General features: G+C 43.9%; 1 protein-coding gene across 2 annotated transcripts; it reads left to right on the top strand.

The window, feature by feature from the left end:
- Window positions 1-1009: 1009 nt before the first annotated feature.
- SRP9 (signal recognition particle 9) lies at window positions 1010-25635 on the top strand. Of its 2 annotated transcripts, none has more exons than XM_074989882.1 (3): window positions 1010-1148; window positions 6086-6154; window positions 24356-25635. In XM_074989882.1, exons 1-3 carry the CDS (start codon window positions 1077-1079, stop codon window positions 24452-24454), a joined length of 240 nt encoding a protein of 79 aa, XP_074845983.1. In that variant the 5' UTR covers window positions 1010-1076; the 3' UTR covers window positions 24455-25635. The 2 variants fall into 2 exon arrangements, with proteins under 2 accessions (XP_074845983.1, XP_074845982.1); XM_074989881.1 differs by lacking the exon at window positions 24356-25635 and adding an exon at window positions 11233-12948.
- The last annotated feature ends 1081 nt before the right edge of the window (window positions 25636-26716 follow it).

The following is a 26716-nucleotide window of genomic DNA, read 5'->3' as shown; positions in this document are numbered from 1 at the left end:
GACACTTTGGTTGTTCTTATGTTCACACCCCTCAAGCCCACACTCCCTCACCTCCTCCACATCTTCCCACCACCTTATTTCCTTCACTATCTTTCTGCAAGGTCTCTCTTCCTTGATACCCTCATTTTTAATATCATCCCATGAAAGATGTCATCTCTGTTTGCCTCATTTTATCATTCATCCAGAGCTTTACTCATGAACCTAGCTTCTTTCAGGCCAGAGTTTAAACCTAAGCCAGAGACCTGAAGAAATATGCTGATAGAGTCCAAAAGCATAGGAACACCCGGCTGCGAACAGCCAAAATCCCCCCCTGCAAAAAAACCCCCAAAGCTTGGCCTCTTTTTTGCACCTTCCAGCTGTGGTGGGTTCATATTGTCAATAACTTTTCTACAGGCAAGAGGGCAGGAAACACGGTTTAAACTAGGACAGACTCCCACCCAGAGCTCTCCAGGATGGCGGAAGAATCACACTCGACGCCAGTCACCCCAGGGGCAGATCCCTCACCCTGCAGCACCCCGGTATCGGGCTACCAACCGCAGCTGTGGCCCACAAGGATACAACAGCCTAGAGGCTCGGCTGAGGGATACAAACCAGAACCACAATGGGATCGAGCCTTAGACTAGAACCTTCAACTCAGGGAACCGCCTTGACCACATTACAACCTGACTGGGCGGCGCAACAGCCAATGAGTGCACTTGCCCTTCCCCCACTCCGGCAGATCGCGAAGAGGGAGGGGGCCTTTGGGCGGAAAAGGCCGCGCAGGTCGTTCTGTTCCGCCAGACCTGCGGGTGGCGCTGTGAGCGATGAGCCTTAGACTACTTACTTCCGGCAAACAGACTTCAAACTCGCACTTCCGCTATCGGGTGGAGGAAACGACGGTTCAATAATGTTCGTTGCGATTGGACAATCTTTTCCTGCCGGCCAATGGGGAGATGCGATATAGAGCTTCACTTCCCTCCCCCTGCGCCATCTTGCTGCGTGTGCGTTAGGGAGGGAGGGAGTGAGTGAGTGAGTGAGTGAGTGAGTGCTGAGCTTTGAGAGTTTGACTGAGCCGGCTCGGAGCAGCTGTTCCCGCCATGCCGCACTACCAGACCTGGGAGGAGTTCAGCCGTGCCGCCGAGAAGCTTTACCTCGCGGACCCCATGAAGGTACGGGAGGTGGGGCCGGTCCCCGTAGAGACTGGTCGGCGCGGACGAGGCTCCTGGTTTGCGGGTCTTGGGTGAGCGAGCTGTGGTAAGAGGCGTGGGATGGGTGGTTGGGAAGGGAGCTCATAGCTCAGCACGACCTGCTTAGGTGATTGTGTGGGACGCCTTCCCCAACCAGTCGCCCTCTGCGTTCCTGGGCTGCCGGGTGTGTAGGGTTTCTCAACATAATTGTCTGCCTTTGGGAAGAGCTTGAGTCGTTTCAAGTGGTAGGAATGGCTCAGCTCCCCCGAGGTAGCACAGCGTAGCGTCCGTGAGAAGTGAATCTGCCCGGAACACCGGTATGCCACGAAACTAGCGACACAGCCTGTTCTTTGCTCTTCATAACGGTTCTTCTGGTCTCACTTATTCTTCCAAACACACAAACTTAAAATTCTTAGCCGTAGAGGTTAGAAAAGGGCAGGAGGATTCTAGATCTGGGATGCCTGGCTCCCTTCCTCTCTGAGGTGAGACTGGATTTGTTATTCTGATATTGGGGTGAGGAGTCTTCTCTCGAGCATACAGGTGAGTGAAAGTTATGAAGCTGTATCTGTTTACCTCTTGACTTAGTATAATGAAAAGCAATAGACTAAAACTACCAAGAAGGGAGAAATTTATGTATATTCTTTAGATACTCTTGAATGGTTACTATGAGTTTCCTTACACCCTGACCCTCTTCTGATGTTGATTGATTTCAATTGGGCTGCATGTGTATGCAATGCTTTGCTGGTATGAAGCTAGTTGGAGAAGTGAAGCTTTAATGATCACTTGAATTGTATATTAAATAGTAACAGAGAGGAAGCCAAGCTAGTCTACGCACTCAAAACAAAAAGCAGTCAAGTAGCACTTTAAAGACTAGCAAAATAGTTTATTAGGTGAGCTTTCCTAATAAACTATTTTGCTAGTCTTTAAAGTGCTACTTGACTGCTTTTTGTTTTGAATTGTATATGTGTAGCTCTTCAGTCTTTAAATATTATGATATATATCCTAATATTGAGACAACTTATCTTAAAAACTAAGTATGTACTAAACCATACAATGAAATTGTACAGTATTCTCTCAATTAGAACTTTATTTTAGAAACTCTTTCTTTAGCAACACATTATTTAATCCATCTGATGACAAAATGGGTCATTTAGCACCCTTGACTCTTAATTTTCATAGTTATAGCTATATTTTTCATGTTTTGTTAACAGGTTGGACAGCTGTATTTGAACATTCCATGTTCAAGATCAGCATTATGCTGTTAGTGTTTGAAAAAGCTTAAATGCAGCTTCAGGCTCTATGTATGTGGTTTTTTTTTTTTGTTTTTTTTTTTGTTAGAAGCTCATGTGAATCAACATGGCAGTTCCATCTTTTGGCCTGTTCGTTTCTTGACTGTAAGGCAGAGGAGGCAGTTAGTGTGTGCAGTATGCCTCAAGTTATGAAATGTCTTCAGAAAACTGAAGTGACTTTTTAGAAAGACTACTAAACTGAACAGTTTCCTAGTCAACACCTGCTATGTTAGAATAATGTAGAATAACCCTTTTATTGAAGCAATATCTCATTAGAAATAATTTGTTTTCCCCACCCCATAACCCCACCAGCAAGGTAGAGAATCTTGCTCTAATTCTCTAAAAGAGAAAATATTTGTTAGGAGTCTGATCCCTTGGTGTATCTGCCTTTTGCATTTGAAATCTGGAAGTAGTACTTCAGAAGAGAAATGGTAATAATAAAATTCTTGTTTATGGTTTCTAAGAATAGGATGTTTTATTTTCTTGAGATAAGGTTGATATTGCATACAATAGCAAATTCCTTTAACAGATGTTGAATAGCCTGTGCAATATTATAACCAGATCAGTAGCCCCATTTTTCATTTAAGTAGTGTTCATTTTTAGGTTGTCGGTGTTGCATCTTATCAGATGGATTATAGTTGTCTGTCAAATGATGATGCTATATCATCAGCTTCAAATGGTTTTGAATATGTGATTGTGGAGCAGACTGGAATCTTCTTATGAACAAACAGCAGTAACAATAGGCAAAGTGTTACTTAATTTGGGTTACATAGAAATCTTAACAGCAATGAAGGGTCCTATGGCACTTTATAGACTACCAGAAAAGTTTTGAGCATGAGCTTTCCTGAGCACAGACTCACTTCATCAGATGCTGGTCTTGGAAGTCTGCGGGACCAGGTATAAATAAGCCAGAGCAAGGGTGGGGATAACAAGGTTAGCTCAGTCAGCAAGGGTGAGGCTTACTTACCAGCAGTTGATCTGGAGGTGTGAACACCAAGGGAGGGGAAGCTGCTTTTGTATTTAGCCAGCCATTCACAGTCTTTGTTTAAGCCAGAGCTAAGGGCATCGAATTTGCAGATGAATTGTAGCTCAGAAATTTCTCTTTGGAGTCTGGTCCTGAAATTTCTTTGCTGTAGGATAGCTACTTTTAAGTCTGCTACTGTGTGGCCTGGGAGATTGAAGTGCTCTCCTGTGGGTTTTTGTACATTGCCATTTCTGATATCTGATTTGTGTGTGTTTGTTCTTTTATGTAGAGACTGTCCAGTTTGTCCGATGTATATAGCAGAGGGGCATTGCTGGCACATCATGGCATAAATAATATTGGTAGATGTGCAGCTGAATGAACCCACGATGGTGTGGCTGATCTGGTTAGGTCCTGTAATGGTGTTGCTGGTGTAGATACGTGGGCAGAGCTGGCAACGAGGTTTGTTGCATGGATGGGTCCCTGAGTTAGAGTGACTGTGGTGTGGTGATAGAAATCTCAGTGAGACTGTCCACCTGTGACACTACAACTGACCTAACGCAGCATTAACCATGTTAAGATTGACTGAATGTCAGTCTAAATGGAGTTTAGCTGGTGGCTTATGGTTTATCAAGTATACCCCAAGAGGACGGGAGGCAAAGCTGGCAATGCTCTTTCTGCAATTACTTGTACTTGTTAATTTAGAACTCTGGAAAAAAAGCTTACCTGAAATTTGTTAGCTACAGTGAACAATACATATGCTACACTGCTCCTGTGGCTGTGGTCTCCAAAGCCCCATGCCCTTATGTAGAAAAATGAAATGTGTGTATTATAACTTGCTAATTTTAAAAATGCAAAAGATAATTAATGCCCCTTTTGCTTTTCACAGAATCATTGTTATAGTTTGACATCATTCCAAGCTTTATTCTTTCCTTTTTGTTTTTTCTTTTCCTGAGTTTTCCTCATTTTGTTCTCCCTTCCTTATATTTTCCTTTTTTTCCTGTCAAATCTTTCAGTCCTTGCATACCACAGTACTTTTCCACCAATTCAGAGACACATTTGTCCCCATCCCTAAAAACCTGGATCATGATTTTGCTAGACGCTACTTTGGAAAACTTAAAACTATAATTGCCTGCAGTGCTTCCTGTGTGATATGAATGAGTGGCTTTTGGGCAGGGGGCTCAGTGGAAGAAAGGAGTTAACATATCTTTTAAAGTATCAGCATAAAAAACATAGCTTCTTTTCAGTAAGCTTTGATTTGGCAGCTACTGAAAGTGGTTTGTGGGAAATGTTTCAAAGGTTGTTAGTGACCTGTGTATGAAAAGAGATGGAAGCTTATTTAAAGTTTTTTGTATTTGCTTACTTGACAACGTGACTGTGTTGTAAAATAGAAATTCAGTTCAGTGGTGAGAGAATTTTCAAGGGCTGGTGAGAACTAAATATATATAGCTCAAATTTTTTAGGTGCCTTCTCTTGAAAAGAAGAGCTTGACAGTAATTGATATGTTCCATTATATGCAACTGTTTTACACTAATATGACCTATTGGATTAAGTCTGTTTAAAGGATGTTTTCATAAACAGGAAACCAGCTGTCTTAGTATTTGAATTGTGCCCTTATTTTCCAAAACTACTTTAAAAATGATGGATGCCTGAACAAGTTTTGGTTTTTAAGATGTACATGTTGATAGTCAGGATTTACATGATTTACTGGACAGCTACTAAACAGATTGATGTGGAGGAGAACCAGTAAGATCCTGGTAAAAATCTTTTTGTACTGTATCTGTGAAGGAGAGGGTACTGAGATTTTTCTGAGGATCCCAGCCTTAACCTTGGTCAGAAGGTTTGTCACTAAAGTGTCAGGATTATTTGCACCTACATACTTTCTACCCAGCAGTCCTTTTGGCTTCTGGGAAGAAGCACCCCTCTTTTCCCACATATCCCAGAACTACCTCGCTCCAGCAAATGAGGGGTTTTCTCTTTTTTGCTATCTTGGGTGTACTCCTTTAGTTTTTTGAATAATCCCTGCTATTCTGTCCCTCTATCATCTCATGTAATTACATGGGACACTTCACTGTAGTATCAGAGTGCCTCATAAGTGTTAAGATTGAAAAATATTACTTTCTTTTCCGTCCTTTCAGCTTCTCTATTGGATGATTGCCTCTCCCTCAACTATGACAGCTACACTCCACTGGAACAAGAAGGCTATCTCTTGAACAATGTCAATATTCAGTTTAGCATTACGAACACTTCAGAACTATAAACTGTATCCGTTCTCAAAGTGTTTTATAACTCTGGGGTTATGTTACTGTGCTAATGTCTCTGGAGGAGGTGCAGGAGGAGCATATGTTGAGTTTGAAACCTTGAGGTTAATAGGATATTTTCAGGAATGTTAGGCCTCCCAGGTTTTTTTTAAGGGACAGACATATCACTTTCAAATGTGATCAAACTCAAACTAAAACTTTACTGAGTATTATGAGGAGTCCAAACAGTAAATATTTGGTAATGTATGGGTACTAAGTGAAATGGATCATGAATTGACGAGCAATTTCCTTGACCAAACTTAATAAAATGTAAAGACTTCTTTAAATTAAGTTGTTTAATGTTAAAAATCTTTGATGTGAAAATCCTCACCTTTTCTTTCAGTAATTCTTAATGTGTTCTCATTTCAGGTGCGTGTGGTTCTTAAATACCGACACTGTGATGGAAATCTGTGCATCAAAGTAACAGATGATGTAGTTGTAAGTAACGAATGTGACTGTACAGCTTGGTGTTCCAAGCTTGCATTTCAAGACAAGCTATAATTCAATTTGAGAGTAAAAATGCTATCGAGAGCTTGATCTATAGATGGGTCTGTAAGCTTGTCTAACTTTCTCAAACCACTAAGCTGCTTTTATTCTGTATGTGTGTGGGAGAGCATCTCATGCTAGAGCAGTGCCCCGTTCTGCAATCATTCTGTCTGAGACAAAATTCCTAATGATTTTAAGGTGAGGAGGACTGAGCCTTAACTAACTTAAAATGAACTTATTGGGTTTCTTTTTAGGGATATAATTGAAAAATATTTTATTTTGCTCTTCAAGTCTTGTAGTTAAATATTGACTTTCTCATTCCTCCACAAACTAAAGAGTGACCAGAGAGAGAATGAATAAGGCTAGGTCTACACTAGAAGAGGCTTGCTCCTATAGCTATTTTAATAAACTCTCCTAAGGACTTTTGACATGCAAACTTTCACTAGGTTGAATAATATGAGCTCTACTGGGAAAAAGCCATTTTATGGCATTATAACTCCATCTGCACTAAGGTTTTTGCCAGCATACATACGTGTTTTCTCCCTCTCCCCCAAAAGATCCTATGCGCCTTCTTGATATTGTATTGGCAAAAGTTTCCAATGTTGAACTGTCCAGAAAATCTAAAATTTTAAATATGTAATGTACATGTTTATAGACATATCATGTTAATAAGGTAAAATTTAAATGGAGTGTGTTTTTATAACTGTTGGAACACAGTCTGGACACTGTAGGAATCAAGCAGGAGGGTTTGTTACACGCAGTCTGGCAAAGTGCCACTTCGCTTATTAGGCTCAGTGGGCATTCTCAAGCAATTAGTTACAATTGCTTATATAGGTCACCAATGGGCGGAGGGAGAAGATGGGTAGGAGTTCCTGAGCTTCCGGATAGGGGCTAGCAGCAAGATGAAATGAGCACAATAAACCAATAATCTAAAACAGGGTTTCCCATGCTTTATATAGTTGGGACCCATTTTTTTGTAGTACCCTCTTTTGCAGCCCAAAAATATAAATGCATATTAAAAATAAATAAATTTTTACTGTTTATTCACAATAATAATAGTACATAGTGATAATTTGTATATTTTCTAAGTACCCATATCTTTTTTCCATGGACTGGTACTGGGCCATGGACCACACTTTGTAAAACACTGATCTAAAAGGTTACACAATGACTCTGCCCATAGCTCCCATAACATTTGATCTAATAGACAGGTGGTTTTATTCAGCTATTTACTTAAACAGTACATGCCTTAGATTCTTATGTATTCCTGGGAGTAATGAGGACTCTTTCAGGAAACGTATGGCCCACAGGTGAATATCTGAGGGGTACAAAGCAAACACAGTGAAATTACACGCAAGCATACTTGTTTGCAACATTTTCTCATCTGAGTCCAGGCTGGTAAACAAGGGAGATATCTGATAGAGAGGTCAGGCAGAATGCCGTATCAGTGTTTCTCAAAGAATGGTCCATGGCCAGTACTGTTCCTTGAGGGTAAGAAATACCGGTCCTTAGAAAATATACAAGTTATCGTGCACAATCCTATTAATTTAGAACATTTCATATTTTCCCATGTAATTAAAGTGGTAATAAGTTACGCACTCAAGTATTTGGTATCGGGATTTATATTATGTACTATAAAAGTGAATAAATAATACAGTGAATTTATTCATTTTTTCATTCTATTTTTATATGAGTTTATATTTTTGGGCTGCAAAAGATGGTACTGAAAAAACTGGGATCCAACTATATAAAGTTTGGGAAACCCTGCCATATATCATTATTGACAGCCTACACCTGTCTTTCTGAGGCTTGAGATGGCCTTGGAATGCAGCCACTGGGGATGCTACCTCTTCCTCTAGACTCTGAGGCCCCATCTTGGTTTATGGCCTTGCTTGTCTTCAAACACAGGCAAGGGTAATTTCCCACTCACACTAACAGCATTGTGAACCACGATACATGTTATGCGATAGTTAGGCTTTATACCAGATTATGAAATTTAGAAATAATGAGAAGGGGTCTTAACAGAAACCATACCATACAGTAGGAATGTTTACCCTACAATAACACAATTAAGCAACCTCACTGAGGTCCAGAAAAGACAAACTTCAAACAGCCAACACAGTCCTACACAGGAAGCCTCTTACCCTATACACCGTTGACTTAACCACAGAAGCTTGGGGAAATTACCCAGGAATTGGGCTACTCCACAAATGAAGTATTGCCAACTAATGATTTTATCACAACTCTTGTGATTTTTGGTATGTTAACCAGTCTAAAAACATGATCAAAGGATCCCAAGTCTCATAATTTCCCCTATTCAAAGTGGCCCCATTTCCTATTACTGTTAATGGGGCTATGACACTGGCAAGATAGATGGAAGGGAAATAGCAGCTGTCAGCATGTGGAAAAGCTGTCCTTAATAAAGTTGGTTGCCGCTTTCCTACAGGCAAAATGGCCACTAGTCTGGTTTAGGAGCTAGACAGGACAGGAGGACTGAGGTGCCGCAGACACACTGAAACGTGAATTGAAAGAAAGAGGTGTTGCAGAAGGTGGACATGAGTTGCAAAGGATATTGTATGAGGGGTTTGGGAGCAATAGGAATCAGGGGAGTGGTTAGGGTTAGGCACTGCTGTCCAGCCTCAAGCAAAAAAGTGTTGTGGGGGATGGGGAAGGAAGAAGAGTCAGAGGATGTTGCTGCTCGCAAAAGGCTAAATCAATGTCCTGTTGTTTTTATTGTGACATCACTGCTGACTAATAAAAGCTTAAAATTCCTTATGTATATTTGTAGTTTATCAACCCTAAACTGTACCATTAAGTTCAGCGTGTGAAAGTGAATATGGTAGTTTACTGTCCGACTTTTTTTTTTAAATAAAAAGAATTAAAAGGGGAATGGGGAGGAGATGGCAATTCCCTTTCCTAGAGGTGACGGGAGGGTAAGAGGTATCTCCATCTGAGCTGTCGGCAGCCTATGGATTTTTATGTGGTTTTTATATATTTTCTTTACAGTGTGAAATTACAACACACATTGGCAGAGGAGTAGTAAAACAAGTGAAGGACTGAAACATGATTTGATCTTTTTTTCTCTCTAGCAATGAGTCATGGTATCTGATCTCTTAAAGTTATCAATACTTCAGATGCAGTTATTACATCCTTCCCATATCAAAGACTTTTGTAGTTCTTGTCATCTTTGTTCTCTAAGCAGTGATAAATACAGTAAACTTGCAAAATGCACGATTTCAAGTTGTGCTTAATTTGCATTAACACGTGTAAAGTGCAACTCAAAATCCCCACTTCCATGCACGGCTCCAGTTCAAAACATCCCACTGCATGTGGCTCCAGTGTATGTACGTACATGTGTGCGCACGCGCGCGTGCGCGCACGCACACACACACACAGTTCATGGCTCCATTTCAGAGCCCCCTGTGGCCTGACTCAGCACCCTTGCACGCCTCTGGCTCAAACCCCTCCCCCCCCAATCTGGGTTACCCCTCACGCTGTGTGGCGCTGGCTCAACTCTTTCCCCACACAGCCCTAACTCATCCCAGGCTTAACCCTCTTGCCCTCATCCCATGGGCCAACTCATCCCAGGCCTAACCCTCTCAAACTGCCCTCCCCCCGCCCCACTTCAGGACTTACCTTTCAAAAGGAGCTTGAGATGCTCCTGCTGCTTCCCCAGCAGCAGAACACATTTCCCCTGTGCAAAAAAAAAAAGCGCCCCCCCCCCCCGCCTCCCCAGCAAAATTTAAGTTGTGTGTGGGAATGCAACCCTCGTGTAACCTGAGGCACTACTGTAGTTTTCAAATTTAGGTCTAGTTCTCTTACCCATATAGCCCCAAAGTATTGTACCAAATTCAAAAGTTGATTTTGGAGCCTGCATCTTTTATGACCATACCACGTCACCAGCTGTATGTTGGGTGGCATCTCCTAGGAGTAGGTGTCATGCATTTTTGTAACCTTTCCTCTCTTGAATTAGAATCCAGAGTTTTTTAAAGGCTTTAGTATTACTGTCTGTCAAGCAAAATGCAGCTACATGTCTTCTCTAAGTGTTTTTGACTTGAACTCACTGGAGGAATGTTTTAGGGAAGGGGGAAGGGGCAACACACAGAACAATGAATAAGGGAGAAAAGGATATGTGAACGCAGTTCAGTGATTCATATTTCCAGTAGTTTGCCTTTTAAGATACCGTTTCTTCAAGGACGAGGCACACTAAATCTTTGTTCTGTAGCACAAGAGATTTTTGTGCTTAACCATGTGGACTATTTCTTTGTAGAAGACACTTGAAAGCATAGTAGCGCTTGCATAATTGTAAAACAAGTTAGCTTGGGGGAAGAATGCTTGTTAAACTTTGACTGCTAAAATATTCACACTTTGAGTATGATATAAACATTGCTAAAGAAGAAGGACATGACTATTAATCTGAGTTTTGAGGAGATGTAAAATACAACTACTGTTTGCACAATCCAGAATGTTGTGAATAGTGAGGAATGCCAGTAATAAAAAGGTATTATGTAGGCATATGTTAAATCTGAAATATTGGTTTTTTAGTGTTAAATAGATTAAACTTTGGAAAGTTATCTGTATACAAAATTGAATAGCTGGTCAATGCAAGGCTTATGACACCCAAGATTTTTCAAGTTAAAGTGAGACTTTTTAACAGTGGAGTTCTAAGTGGAAACTGCAGCTTGGTGATCTTCCAAACAGTCCTCCAGCATCAAGAGTTTTCAGTGCTAATGCAGATATGTGACATGGGGAGGCCCAGAGGTAAATTTTGTTTTAGGAGTATATACATGCCGGTGTTTGTTTTTACTCAATCAATTGTTTTAATAGCATTGGAAATTAAGGATAACTTATGTTGCCCCTTCAAATATGGGGTATGGTACAGATGGGACTGATCAGGGTCCTTCAAGTCTTTCACTTTGCTGTGTAAGCTTTCTGGTGTCAGAAGTGTGTGGAATTCATATGGAAACTATAAATCATGGATGTGAATAGATTGAAATAAAAGCTGACATCCAGTAACTTTCTCTTGACAGTGTTTGTTATATAGAACAGACCAGGCTCAAGATGTAAAGAAGATTGAGAAATTCCACAGTCAGTTAATGCGACTCATGGTAGCTAAGGAATCCCGCAGTGCTACCATGGAAACGGACTGAGTAGCTGAAAATAAAATGAAAACTCCAGTCATATTTCACAGGAAGAAAATATCACTTGGATTTGTGCAAACATTGGGACAGGAGATGCTTTATGTAACAAAGTGGACTATGAAAAGTCTGAAGATTTTTCCCCCTCTCCCCTCGAGTCTTCTTCAGATAACTAGGAAAAGAAATGCTTTCAGTTGACTGTATTTATTTTTGAAAATTAAGCAAGAGAAATCTGTTGTCCATGGAAAATATTTCTACAAGTCTTGCTTTTAAAGTACTTTATCCAGTAAATATTTTCTTCTGTTAAGTTTACAGTACTCTACTTTGGAAGAGAGGAAGTAAGTGTATCACTGTGAAAAGTGAGAACATGTCTTCATGTAGACTAAATTGATCTTAATTGCATTCATTTTCCTGTGCTGGTATATTCTCACAAATGAAAGTATATAATAATTTGACCAGTTAATACTAGAATACCATAAAACTAGATCTAATAACCTTTACAGCTAATGAGATAAGAGAATTTAGAAATAGAACAGACATCTTCTAAATTAAAATTGCCAAAATTATGTATTAATACTGTGTAACTGGCAAGCTATTGTGTGAAAGGTTTCTACCTTTTAATATTATGTCCATAAACTGTATTAGACTTCTAACTAAGCCTGTGCATAATTGTTCCACAGAACACATTTCTGAATGCTAGTTGAACTACAAAGTTGTCATCAAGAAATCACCATCTGAAAACTATTTAGTTGATGTGTGTAGTTGAAAGTTCTTAATCTCGTTATCAGGCAAGTGTTCATATAAAAAGAATCAAGGTCCTATTTAGAAGTAGTTGGTGGAGAGACTGAATTTCCCTCTTGTTTTAGAAGTTTGACTTCCCACACAGAATTGAGGCATGCTAGGAAGGGCACTGTAAAATTGCACAAGTGATGCCTGGGATGTGACCTATTCTGTGAATAAATTACTTCAGTGTCCAGGTCTTGGTAACTCAACAATGTTACTTTTTTTTAAATAAAAAGCATGAATTCTAATAACTTGAATTCACACACAACAAATTTTGGTAAACACATTCCTTAAACATCAAAGCAAGAGATGTGTGGCTTAGACTTGCTTTTCATTGCTACCTCTGTTTAATGGTAGAGGACTCTGTTTACCTCTCCCTTTGAAGGCTTCCTGCTTGAAGACCAAATGTTGGAGTTGGATGCTTGATTTGAATAGGACTATCTACTGTTCAGTGCCAAGCTGACTTCCTATATGTAACCATGCTAGCACTATAACTTTTTTTGTGTTTTCCCTCTTCCCAGGTTAATATTTTAGCCAACTCCAAACCATTGAAAGCAAAGAGCTTTGCAATACTGAGTTGTGTTACTTAAATACCAATTATCTGCTGTATTTTAATAGAAAAAATTGAGTTCTTAAAAACTGATATTTAGAATTCCTGGGATTTTTGCTGAAAGTTTATTAAAACTTTGTGGGTATTGCAATAAAAATATTCTTTTAGTAAAATGTTGCATATTATTGGAAAATGTTAGTATGTTGAACTGCCATTTGCCATCTGGAGTTCTGGCCTGAACAATTTGAAGTCAGCAAAATAAAGTCATACAAAGACATTGGTTCTAGTGAAGTTTTATTCCGTGGATATTTTGTCATGTCAGACAAGACTTTGTCTTCTATTTCAACTTTACTTCCTCATCCTGTTTGATAGGTATGATAAGGATGGCTGTGCAGTCGTCTCACATTGTGTAGGTGTTTCTGAAATCAAGAGTAATATTTACTTACACAACTAATGTATGGGTAGTGGCATATGTCAAACTCCTAAACCTGGATAAAATTGACTTACATCTGTCACCATAATGTTGAGGATTTTTAATACAAGGGTGCTCAAATGAGCAGTTGTGACTTTTTTTGGGGGGGTGGAGGAGGAAGAAGGGGGTTGCAAAGTGATTACATAAGGGTCACATGCTGTCAGCTCTGTAGGGCTGACCAGCGTTCGCTGTAAGCTGTATGGTCGTCTGGCTACTCAGATGATTTAGAAGAGCACTCAGTGCTAGGTTTTGTGTTCCTATTGATAGTTTTGCACAGGCCATGGCATGTTTTAAAATACTTGATTCCACACATGAATGGAAATATTAGGGGGAAAATTGTGGCTGACAGCCTTGACTTCCCATTAAATTGCTACCACCACTTTTAATTTATAGAGGGAGATGTCCCACTGGGGGACTAGCTTTATCAAAGAGGTCACCACTGCAAAAAGTTTGGAAACAACTGTCTTAATAGGTACTTCAAGTGATCTTAAAGTTTTCCACAAGTACTGGAACAATGTAGTTTGTGTTAAATCCTAAGGATTCTTCTATACTAAAGCATAAGACTATCCCATCAGCCAGGAAAGATTACTGACCCCTGTTCAAGGTGGAGTGCCAAAACTTTGATCTTTTTGACCTCTCTGTACAGTTCTACTGCCAGTGATACTACTTAAAGTTACTAATAGTCCTTACAACAGCTTCATTAATAAATTAAGATGCAGACCTTTACCATTTTAGGTGGTGGTTCATAACATTAGCTGGTCTTTTGTTAATCCAGGTGGGGCATGACTATGAGCAAGCTCTTGGCTGCAAAGGGGAGGGTGGGCAGGGCTGAGCTCTTGTCTTGCATGCCAATGAAAATTGTCTTGCATGCCAATCTTGGCACCCATGCCAGGGGTTGCTGACCAGTGACCTAGAAGGTTATTGGTATATAGGAACAGCCTCAAAGTACAGAACTAGGGTCATATTTAAATATGCTCCCTGCAAGCAAAGTGGATACAGTGAACAACTGATGCACGCCAATTTTGTTCTTCAGAAATTGTTCTTGGGAGCCGTTAATATAGAGTGCCAACATGTCATAATGTGCATTCTCAATCTGCCTTTCAGGACTACAAGTATTCAAGCGTAGATATGATCACCATGCACTTTTGCTGTAAATTTAAGCTTAAAAGCCATCTCCATTTCTTCAAAAATCCAATCTTCCTTAAAGTTAGACTCTAAATTAGAAATGCATGTATTTTTTTTTTGGGGGGGGGGGGATATAAGTGGCTGTACTAAGTTAGACCAAAGGTTAATCTAGCTCAGTATTCTGTCTTCTGACAGTGGCCAATGCCAGGTGTTCCACAGAGGACGAACAGAACAGTTGATCCATTTCCAGTGGCTCATATCCAGCTTCTAAAAACACCATCCCTGCCAAACCTGGCTAATATGTTCAACCTGTATAAGGAAATGTCATCGTGTCAAAACTTGCCTTGAAGTGGAAGGATCATCCATTAGTCTGCATGCAAAGGTGCTATAGGTTAACTAACTTAAGTTTATTAAGGCACTAAGTTTGGTTAAGAATATAATGCACTTCATAGCCAGTGGGGAGATGGCCCCAGTATGCAAGTAATTGCCATGGAAGTGGTAAGTTGATATAATCAACCTATTCCCCAAGAAGCCAGATGACTCCCTCAAGGAACTGAAGGCACTACTTTGCTTGCTGGGCCTCTATACTGTGGCACTCAAGAGAAAACATTTCAGATGGGTTTGACTGCCTCCTCAGCCTTCTTATTACCATTGTCCTCGGGAGCCACAGTGTAAGAGACGGATGACTTACAAAGCCAAGAATAGAGACTGCTGCATCCACTCTCTCATACTGTAACCCCTGGGTAAGGAGATTCTTTTGATGGGGCTATCAGGACCCACATCCCTTTGTTGATGCTTCTTCTTTCTTACCTCATATATTTGGAGGCTGCTTTACCCAATTTGCTGAAAACTCTAGGGTCCTAACTACTGACTAATGCATATTAGAAGTTATTTATGTTGTCTGATTAAATCTTCACAACTCTTATCCACAAATCACCTTCCTGGTTTTTTTCCACTCTCTCTCAAAGGGACTCTGCAACAAGAAAGGGACCCCCTTCTCCTCAGGGTGTTAAAGGTATCCACCTTAACCCGAAGGGAAGAGATTCTATTCCCCTTTCTTCTTGACCCTGAAGAAGAAAGGAGGTGTGGAGGCTGATGTATGACCCACAATAACTCAACATGTTCATCCAAAAAGTAAAATTCCCCATGCATTTCTTGGTATAAATAATTCTATCCTTAAAGGAGATCCATGGCTTGTGGCTCTTGACAGGAGACATGCTTTCAGACATTCACTCAACCCCCAAGAAATCCTCGTGTTCCTCTTTGCTATCCTCATTTCCAGTCCTACCAGCACAAAGGGCAGGCTTGGGAACCTCAATCTGGGAACAATGCAATTTAGAGACTGGTATTTCGATGGGCATTTGAAATAGAATGCTCATGTTCTGTAAGGATGCATTCCATCTTTAACCAATGCAGAAAGGACTTCACAAGAAATTTCTACTCAGCAAACTGGATGTGCTTTTCATCTTGGACAGCAACCCCACTTGTCTCTGGAATAATCTAAGATCCCTGATATCCGAGCATATTTACTTACCCTTAAGTTTTCAGGTCTTGCACCTAGTTCTCTGTGAGTGCGTTTCGCAGTAATCAGTACTTTTCAGCCAGAGAGAACAATGATATTCACTTAGGCTGTCAGAACTAGATTTCAGAAAGGGACTTCTTAGATCCTTTGCACCATTGTTGGTGATCATATCTCAGTGGGACCTCCAGTTTTGGTCTATCTTCACTCATTAAACTTCCATTGCAAGCCTCTAGCCATATGCTCAGTGGCTCTGTGCTCTATGAAGGTGGCTTCTGTAATGGCTATAACATCAGCCAGAAGAATCAGTGAGCTGGCGATGCTCATGGCAAACCCATCATATACAAATCTATACAAAGAAAAGGTCATTTAACACCCGCACTCCACATTTGTCCTCAAGTAGTTTGTTTCATATGAGACGAATCGTCCACTTACCAGTATTTTTTTCTTAAACCGTATGCTGCAGATAGAGAGAAGGCCGCATTCTCTGAAAGCCCAAAGGGCTTTGTCCTTTTATTTATGAAGAACATTTGAAAGATATCTAAACTATTTGTTTCCATAGCAAAAACATCAAAGACTAGAGAATTTTAAAATGGATATTTGATTATATTATCTTTTGCTGGCAACTAGCCTGCATCACTTCCTCCCCACACGCACTCTGGAAGGGGTGAGGGTTCATTCCATCAGAGGACAAACAGCTTCTGCTATGTCTCTGCTATAATAGCCATTATTTCAAAATAACTTTGCAAGTATCTACACTACACACATGATATTTTGAAATGCATTTTTGTGTGTAGCTGTGTCATTTTGAAAAAAGCTATTTTAGAATTGCTCTTCTGGAATGGATTATTTTGAAATAACACTGCTGTGTAGACACAGTCTGAGAGATCTGCTCCTACTAGAGAGATGTAGGGAAGCTATGTGGAGCATACTTCACCAGACATTATGATCTGTTTCAGATTTCCACTGCAGATACACCTGTGTGGACAGTAGTAGTATAATCCTGTAACACTTCTGCACTATTCTTGCATGCTCCTCCTGTTCACTGCTTTATTAGTCTCCCACATTTGGAATACATGTAAGACCCTTTGCTAGAGGAAATGGAGGTTACTTAACCTGTAACTGGAAGGTTGTTTTTTTTGTTTTGTTTTGTTTTGTTTTGTTTTAAGATGTGTGATCCCTATGTGAATTCCACTATCCACCCTGCATCCCTTCTGCTGCAGCATTAGACTTTAGTAAGAATAGGAACTTCAAAACTGTCAACTCACATCAAACATGCCTTTGCTTTAGAGCATCAAAAAAGCTATGGTGCATGTGCAGGCCAATGAATGCTTACAAAAAATATTCCAGACTGAAGCAGTGGCAAGTTTGCATCCGCACATGTGGAATACAGATGGGGATGGTACATCTCAAAGAATCTTCAGTTACACATCAATAACCTTCATTCTTTGTTGTGGAAGAAACTATATATATATATATATATATATATATAATGTCTCTTCCATCTCTCAGTTGTACAATAAGCAGTAAAAACTCTCCACTCTAATGTTGTTCTGCCTTCAGTGAGCTAGTTCTATGCATTACTGTGTTCTGAAAGGTGAAACCTGTTCTTCTGTAAAAGCTGCATTATTTTCTCAATAAGAAGAGCACCATGACTTTAAAAAAGTTGAATAGTTATTTAGCATAATAAACAACATCAGGAGTTCACCATTCCTTATTTATTTTACAAACTTCATAGCACCCATCTGAGTGGTATTTAATGCCTTGCATTGTAATGACCTCACTGCCTCTGGGAGAATGTGCACTTCAGAGCCGCGTCTACACTAGCCGGCTATTTTGAAGTAGCCATGCCAACTTCGAAATAGACGTAAGGCGGCGAGACATCGAAATCACTATCCTCATGAGGAGATGGGAATAGTGCCCTACTTTGACGTTGAATGTCGAAGTAGGGTACGTGTAGACAATCCGTGTCCCGCAACATCGAAATAGCGGGGTCCTCCATGGCGGCCATCAGCTGAGGGGTTGAGATGCTCTTTCCAGCCTCTGAGCTCTATGGTTGCCACGTGCAGCAGCCCCTTAAAGCTCCCCGCCCCCTTATTTCCTGTGCAGGAAGCCGAGAGCTCATGCAGGCAGCAGCACTGCCACGTGCCCAGCCTGCACGTCCCTCCGCAGCCTCGAGCCAGTACCCTGCACCCCATGGCAGCCAGCCAGCCCCCCAAGCACCCACAGGGCACCCCCCAAAGGGGACCCAGGGCTCCCAGCCTGCCAGCCAGCAGGGGAAGAGGCAGTGGGGCCCCTCCTGGATGGAGGCCGAGATCCGGGACCTGCTGGGGCTCTGGGGTGAGGAGGAGGTGCTCCAGGTAATGGGGAGAAAGAGGCGGAACGTGGATGCGTTAGCTCGGCTGGCCGAGGGCCTGGCTGCCCGGGGTCACCCTGCCCGCACTCCTGACCATGTCAGGAGTAAGGTTAAGGAGCTGCAGCAGGGTTACACCCGGGCCCGGGACATGGCCAGACGATCTGGGGCCGCCCCTGCCGCTTGCCCCTTTTACAGGGAGCTCAGGGAAATCCTGGGCCCCCGGTACACCTCCTCCCTTCTGGCCACCCTTGACACATTGGCCAACGAGCCCCAGCAGGCCCCAGAGACAGAGTCTGCCCCGGAGGCCAGCCCTACACCCCAGGGGCCCCCCCAGGAGCCCACCCCTGGGACACCGGAGGAGGAGGATGAGGGGGCCTCCAACGATGGGGGGCTCCAGATCGCCCTCCCCTCCCGCAGCTCCAGCAGGGCGTCCGCCTGATGGCTGTCCCCCGACTGTGGGAGCGGAGTGTCAGGTATGTACCCCCCAGTGCACACCCCCGGCGTTAATGGGTGGGGACAAGAGACATGACCAGGGCCCCCCACACACCCAGATGACCATGGCCCCGAGGACAGCAGTGGCATGTCCCTCAGAAGAGTTCATCAGCCCCTGCCCCCAGCAGGACAGCGCCATGCCTCATCCCTGGGGATGGGGGAGCGGAACCTAGGGTCCCTGGGGGGGCGTGGTTTGGACACCCATCAGCAGCAGCAGTATCATCTCAGGGGGATGAGGATAGGGAACCAGCAGCAGAGGGGTGGGGGGACAAGGGCCACGGGTCAGGGCCCAGACTAACGGCTGTCTCCACTCTTCTTCCCCCCTCTGTTTCACAGCTGCACCATCAGAGGGCCCAGAGAGCACCGGCGCGCCGTCTGTGGTCCCGGAGAACCCACCGGGGCCATCCCACCAGGCCAGCCTTCGGTGGAGCACGGACCAGCCCAAGGACGAGCCCGACAGCGGCGGAGCCATCTGCAGGCGTCCACGGACCCCCAGCTGCTCGCCACCCTCTGGCATCAGCTGGAGGTGTCCGAGCGGCGCCTGCAGGTGGAGGAGTGGCAGCTCCACCTCCAGGAGCGAGCGCTGGCCTGGCGCCAGGAGGCTTGGGGGGCCTTCAGGCGCACGTTCCAGGACATCGCGCGGCACTTTGCCCCCCCACCGCTCCACCCGCCGCTCTGCCTGCCGTCCCTCCACCATCGGCCGTCCTGGGGCCTGCAACCGAGGGGGACCATGGGCGTCAGGACACCATCCGGCCGTATCTGCCAGTTCTCCCGGCCCCCACGCAGCCTCGACTGGCCCTCTGGCCAAGACGTGGGTCGCACCACCCCCCCCAACACCAGGTGCAGGACAATAGGGGTGCGTGGCCGAGGACGTTGCCCCCCAAGGCCTCCTCCTTTGGACTCATTCCCCCCATGTTTGTGTAAATAGTTTTTGTTCTACCCGTTTTGTACCTGCCCCCCCATGTACATAGTTCCCCCCTTCTTCTTCTGTTTTCTATTAATAATACAAAGGGTTGCAGGGTTTTGTTTAAAAAAAAATTCCATTTTTTTATTATGCAGAGGTGTGTGTGGGGTGCTCTCGGGTTCTCTGTGGTGTGGGCGTGGGGCAGGGAGTGTTGTGGAGGATGGGGGGATGCAGTGGGTGGTTCACCCACAGCTGGCCCTGCCAGCGTTCACCTTGCAGCCTGGTCAAAATGGGCCTGCAGGGCCTCCCGGACCCGGATCCCCTCAGGGTCGACCTGGCGACTGGGGGGCAGCGGGTGGCTGGACGTCGGCCCTGCCAGCCTCCACAGCCCAGCCCTGGAAGAATGCCTCTCCCTTGCTCTCCACCAGGTTGTGGAGTGCGCTGCACGCGCCCACAACCTGGGGGATGTTGGTGAGGCCTGCATCCAGGCAGGTGAGGAAACACCTCCAGCGCCCTTTGAGGCGGCCGAAAGTGCGCTCGACCACCTGGCGCGCATGGTTCAAGCGCGTGTTGAACCGCTCCTGGCTGGCTGTGACATGGCCTGTGTAAGGGTGCAGGAGCCAGGGCCGGAGAGGGTATGCTGCATCTGCGACGACACAGAGGGGCATGGTGGTGTCCCCCACAGGGATCTCCCGCTGGGAGATGTAGGTCCCCGCCTCCAGCCGGCGGTACAGGCCTGAATTTCTGAACACCCGGGCGTCATGGGTGCTGCCAGGTCAGCCAACATAAATGTCCAAGAGGCGGCCCCAGCTGTCCACCAAGGCCTGGAGGACCACGGAATAGTATCCCTTCCTATTGCGGAAGCCTCCTTCGCTGTGCTCCGGGGCACGAATGGGGATATGGGGATAAGCAATTTGGGAAGCCCAGGCTGGCAAACCCCGCAATGGCAGCATCCGGGTCCCCAAGCCGCATGAGCCTGTGGAGGAGCAGGGCATTGATTGTGCAGACGACCTGCAGGGGAAGGACATGAGAGAGCACCGGTGAGGGGTGTGCAAGGTGTGTCTGGCCCTCCCCCCAAGTTCTCCCCCCCATGGGTCCTCTTACCTCCATGAGGGCAGCCCTGACAGTGGCCTTGCCCACGCCGAACTGCTGCCCTTCAGATCAGTAGCTGTCTGGAGTGGCCAGCTTCCAGACAGCGATGCCGACCCGTTTCTCTACGATGAGGGAATGTCGCATGGGGGTGTCCTGGTGCTGTAAGGCAGGGGTGAGCCACTGGCAGAGCTCCAGGAATGTCTGCCGTCTCATTCAGAAGTTCCAGAGCCAGCGGCCGTTGTCCCACTCGCCGAGCACCAGCTGCTCCCACCAGTCCGTGCTCATGGGGTATCTCCACAGCCGGCGGCGTGTGCGGCGGGGGGGGGCTGGGAGGGCAGCAAGGTCTGGGGCTGCTTCCTCATCCCCCGAGGACAGCTCATCTTCCTGAAATGAAAGATGGTCAGCTGCCTCCTGCATGGCACTAAGCAGGGCAACCACTGCTCCTCCAGGGGCGGGTGTGTGGGCCTCTGGCTGCTGCTGCTGCTGGGGATCCATGCTGCTTACACAGGGCGTGCATGCCTGTGGCTCTGCAGACCGCGTGCTGTGCAGGCTGTGTGTGTCTGGGAGGGGCCCTTTAAGGGAGCGGCTTGCTGTTGCCCCGGAAGTGCTAGTCCGCCCTGTGACCCTGTCTGCAGTGGTTCTTGGCACCCTTATTTCGATTTGGGCCACTTGGTGTGTAGGTGCTCCCCTGCAGCGCCTACTTCAATGTAGTGCTGTCCAACGTCGACGGCACCAGCCCTGGAGGATGTGTAGACACTATTCATCGAAATAGCTTATTTCGATTTCGCTACATCGAAATAAGCTATTTCGATGTAGCATCCCAGTGTAGACGTAGCTCAGATGACTTAAATTAAATTGCTCTGACTAGAGTGAAGCTAAAAAAAGCATAGTCTCTAAGGCTGAGTCTACACTAGGAAGTTCTTTTAAAAGAATTTTCAAAAGAAGGGGGCTCTTTCGAAAGATCCCACAGAGCTCCTACACACAAAAAAGCATTCTTGTGAAAGTAAATCAAAAGAATGTGGCACTCCTTTCGAAATCACTCTTCCTTTCCCATGTCAGGAACAGCGCTCCCTTTGTAAGCATCTTTCAAAAGAAAATGTGTATATGCTCCTCAGGCCCCCCCCCCCCCCCCCGCTTTTTTTTTTTTTTTTTTTTTTTGAAAGAGCAGTCCTCGTGGTGCCTGATTTTTCAATCACCAGCCCATGCTTTCCAAAGAGTGTGGGCTGTGTGGACACTTTCTTTCGAAAGAGCCCATCACTCTTTCGATCCACTTTTTTGTGTGTGGACACACTCTTCTGAAAAGTTCTTTTGGAAGAGATCTTCTGGAAGGGCTTATTTTGAAAGATTTCTGTAGTGTAGACGTAGCTTAAAGGTTTCTAGGGTTTGTTACTGTGACCTCATTGTGGCTGGTATAATCCTTGTTTCTGGCAGAGACAGGTTATTTTAATTTGATGCACCAAAGTTCATTTGTTCATCAAAAATCATGAGGGCAATACATTTGCTTCCTGCCACTGTAAAAATGTCTTGCAACTATTAAAGAAAGGTCAATTGACAAGGCACTTAGGCATGGATATGGTAGAAAGAATTGGCTTCTTATATGTATTAGATTATAATCATTGGATCTGTGCCCAGATGTTAGGAATTTTTGGATATAGCCATGATAATTTGGGCACGTGTTCCTCCCTTGCTGTATTTCCTGTGTTACAAACCTGAAACAAAGATGTTAATTTTTAATCTGTTCTATTGTTCTGATAAAACATATTAACTAGTATTTTCTATTGAAATTCAAGGGAGCCTTGAAGATGCCATGCACTGTGAGTGCTACATCTGCCTGACAACTTTGATCTTGTGTTCGTTTCCTTTTTTGAGCAGAAGTTATGGTGTTTTGCTCCTTAGAATTTAAAGAAGAGCATTAGTGACAAATGTTTCGCCACACTGTGTTATCTTTTGAAGCTCTATTACAGAATGAGTACATCTGTGTCTTTATGGGGAGCATATATTCAGAAAGGGTCTGAGTTGTAAAGTGCTGTCTACCTAGAAGCAAGATATCCCAGATTAGTGGTTCCTTGAATATTATTATATAGATAAAAAATACTGCACTGATAATAGTTTGGATACTGTAAGTCTTAGGTGGGGACAAAGAATTCCTTCCCCTCACTGGGTAGGGAAAACATGTTAAAACTCTGCTTGCAACCTACCATGTTTAAACATGGCTACCTGTGTAACATGGTTCTGCAGTAACTGGCAAAAGCCTAACAGGCTTGATGAAGTAATTCTAGCTTTGGAAGTGCATAGCCTCCCTAGCAGACTTGCAAAACACATGCCAGTCGATAAATAAGTGGTTCCCAGTGATTTTCATACATGCCAAATAATGTTTAGGTTAGACTTGCTTAAATCAGTATGTAGCCTTGATGAAGTCTGTGTCATTTCAGTCTGCATCATTTTAGTGCCCATGTAGATAAAAGCTTTCAGGTAGCTCTTCACTAGCTTATGATTCATTAGTGGCTTTTCAAAAGTACCTAAAATCCATTGCTTCTGGGAGCTGTGCTGCAAATAAGCATTGCCACTGAAAAGGTTTACATCACCACTGAAGTGGATGCTAGTAAAACAACTGTTCAAACCAGGAGGCACTGAATGGTGTTTGCTTAAATCACACCAATTTGATAAGGGACCATTCAGTTCTCTAGTGCACACACAATCACAGGACTTGTTCACTGTTGACAGTTGATATTTTGGGATTTTTTTTCACCTGGTAGTATGGGAGGAGGCTTACCACAAGCCACTGGAATTCTGTGACTTAGAGTTATACTAGCAAAATTTCCAAGATTCCTTTCCTTGCATCCCACGATTAATCTCTTGCAAACCCGTACATTTTCAGACTATTGCCAGCCTGCCCACAGATAATACAGCCAACTGCATGCTGTGATTTTTGCAAAGCAATAAGTGTGTTCATCTAGACAAACATTCTCTTTCTGCTTAAACTATCAGTATTTAATTCATCCAGACTCATATTCCAAAACTTACTTATAGAATCATGGACAAGGCATTTACTGGAAAACTGAAAGCAATAACTCTCAACATATGCAGAGATAGGCCATGACTTCCTACTAAAATCTGCCAGATCAGATTCAAAGGGTAACAATGTACAAGACAAGGTAACCCTAAGAGTTTCTCTACATAACTTTTGTCAGTATGTGTTAACTACTTACGCTAAACAATCTGTTCCACCTTGTGGTTAGCTGTGACACCCAGTACTTTTTCCAGGTTTGAAAAAGACTTCCATGTAAACTCAAAAGCTTGTGTCTCATGCAATGAGATATTCATCCAATAAAGCATATAACCTCACCCACCTTGTTTCTCTAATGGCTTGGGACCAAGATGGCTACAACAGCACTGCATAACTGTGGCCAAACTGTGGCTTATGAATCACACGTGACTCTCTTTCAGTTCAAGTGCAGTTCCTGGAGCCTCCCCCTCCCATTCACCTCTTACGAAACTGGGCAGTGGAGAATTCTTGCCCTGCCACAGGGTAGTGGGAATAGGGACTTCTGCCAAGCACAGGGGTATTGAGGCAGAAGCTCCATACCCTAGTAGGAGCCATCCCATGGGGCAGGTTTCTGTGCCTTATGGCTCTTGAACTTCTGACAGTTATGCAGCTCAAAGGGTGAGTAAGTTTGGCCACTCCTGGAATACACCAGCATTTATCAATGGCATCTCTACAGCTTTTATTACAGACTTGCACCATATGGATCCTGCGATTGTGGAAAGGAATCCCTCGGAGACTACTTATACTTCCTGACTTCACCAAGAGCAGTGTGTGAACTCTCTACGGAACTGGACACTGAAAACATACATAGACTCCTGAGATATGTACACTTGAGTTGTGTGTATGTTGGGTTAGCACGACTCTGAGGGGCAGGGAAACTGACTGGGCTGCCACCACTGACAGGAGGTTTCCCCGCTCCTGTTGGGCAGTAGCTGAGAGTCGGGCTGCTACCCGTGACAGGAGCAGTTTCCCAGCTCTTGTCATGGGTGGCAGCCTGACTCTTGACTGCTGTCACTGCCAGGAGCAGGGAAACTGATCAGTGTCATTGCATTGGTCAGTTTCCTGGCTCCAGCAATCAGAAGGGAATGGGGAGAACCCAAATGCTGTGCCTTGTTTACACCCTAAACCCTCACATGCACCCTCTCTTTCACCTCAATCCCCTGTCATAGTGAAGACCATGCACTCAGCACCCTCACAAAACCCACAACCCTGCCATACCCAAATTCCTTCCCAGAGTTTTTGGCAGGTGGGGTCAGAGGTGCAGACTCTGGGAGTTCTGGACACCACCAAAATTTTTGCAAATTTGTTCCCCTGATTGGCAGTTCCACAGCCATTTCTATCACAGACATCTGGTCTTAGTTTTTGGTTTTTTTTTAAAACCACTCTCACTATTCCCCTAAGAGAAAAGCAGCTGTCTAACCGTGTTTATAATTCTATTTCATCAGTGATTTTTTTTTCTTCTCTGGTTCACCAGAATACTTTGCACTTTCACAGACAGCTCTGTAACAGTCTCCACTGTGGCCATATACTCTTCTCTGGATTTATCTCACTGCATAATCCCCCCTGCCTGTTTAGCACCTTTTTTCTGACATTTGGAGTCTGGGAGTGCAGAATCTGGGCTTAACACATTTTGCAGGGAGAGTGGTGTTTCCTACTAGATCATCCAGAGTTTTCTCTCCTTTGTTTACTGCCCCAAAGTCTTCTGTTGTATTTGCTCATGTTTTCTGCTTTCTTTGTTAGCTTTTATTCCCCTCGTATTTGCATGCTCATGTTTTCCAGTGAACTGCATGTTTCTTCACTTTCATACACATCTGTTCTGTATTTCGGTTTGTTACCTGCCTCATCTCTCATGATGTATCAGAATTTACTCTGTATTCATTGCTCTTAAAAGTCTATCTGTGAATAGACATGTTAGTTAAAGTATTAACATAGCAATAATATAACATTAAATTACTGCAGGGCATAAAAATCTGTAGTTTTAAAGTGTATTCCTTCAGAACAGTGTTTTTCAGTCTTTTCATGAAAGTGACAATCTTTGGACTCAAAAGTCTAGTGGGATTAGGGTTTAAGCCCTGGACAATGGAGAGCGAAACATGTAAATTAGCTTTGTTGGGCTTCAGGCAATGGTCCTGCATCTCACCCCTTAATACAAACCTTGTTCATGATGAGCGTCCAAAACCTGTGACCCTAATTTGAGAGACATTTCGTCATTAGGTCTTACATCACTTCACAAACAGCATGCTCAATCTCACAAAACCCCAGCTGTGAGAGATGGAGAAACTGAGGCATGGCGAGACTGGGGGGGTTGTCCAAGGTCACACAATGACTGTAAGCTTACTACTGTGGTCCTGATTCTAAGGCTTCTCAACATCAGTTCATGCTTCATGTTAATCAGTTTATGCTATAAGGACTCTTGGTTAGGGCACTACCCTGAGAGGTGAGTTCAGGTCCCTGGTCTGCCATTAGCCTCTTTGTGTCCACATCAAGTCATTCATCAGTTCTCTGTGCCTTCCCCATTGTAACATGGCAATATTATTATTCTCAGTGTGCGGAAGATAAAAGTACTACTGCAGGGGTTGCCAAAAATGCATCTCCTGCTCTGAGCCACACTCTGGGAGTATTTACCACTGCTTTGCACATGCGCCCCTCACTTGGAGAGAGAAGCCCATGGCAGTGGCAGCAGTGCTAGTGGCAGCATCTCAGATACTGGCATTGGGTTAGCGCAGGGGCAGCCTGGGGGTGCCTGGCTCTGGAGGAGGTGGAGGGTTAGAGGGGACGCTGAGGATGCCTGGCTCTGGAGGAGGGGAGGGGCATTGGGTTTAAAGCTGGGGGCTGTGTAGACCTGGCTTTTGCGGAGGGCATTGAGATACGTATCAGGCCACAGCAACATATATAGATAGATAGATAGATAGACTTATAAAAAATAAATACATAATACTTGGCTCTTCTTCTTCGAGTAGTCCCTGTGGGTGCTCCACAATAGGTGGGCTCACCCGGCGCCGCAGATCGGAATTCTTCTAGCAGTTTCTATTGGATC

The sequence above is a fragment of the Carettochelys insculpta genome, chromosome 3 (assembly GCF_033958435.1).
Source record: "Carettochelys insculpta isolate YL-2023 chromosome 3, ASM3395843v1, whole genome shotgun sequence".
NCBI lineage: Eukaryota > Metazoa > Chordata > Testudines > Carettochelyidae > Carettochelys > Carettochelys insculpta.
The sequence above is the reverse complement of the archived record's forward strand: the minus strand, read 5'-3'. Positions and strand labels throughout refer to the sequence as shown.

Excerpts from the sequence above, each read along its gene's own strand:
- SRP9 (XM_074989881.1), top strand. The coding sequence starts at position 1,077 with ATGCCGCACTACCAGACCTGGGAGGAGTTCAGCCGTGCCGCCGAGAAG. Across the intron at positions 1,149-6,085 it reads ACCTCGCGGACCCCATGAAG|GTGCGTGTGGTTCTTAAATA; the intron begins GTACGGGAGGTG and ends TTCTCATTTCAG. Across the intron at positions 6,155-11,232 it reads AAGTAACAGATGATGTAGTT|TGTTTGTTATATAGAACAGA; the intron begins GTAAGTAACGAA and ends TTCTCTTGACAG.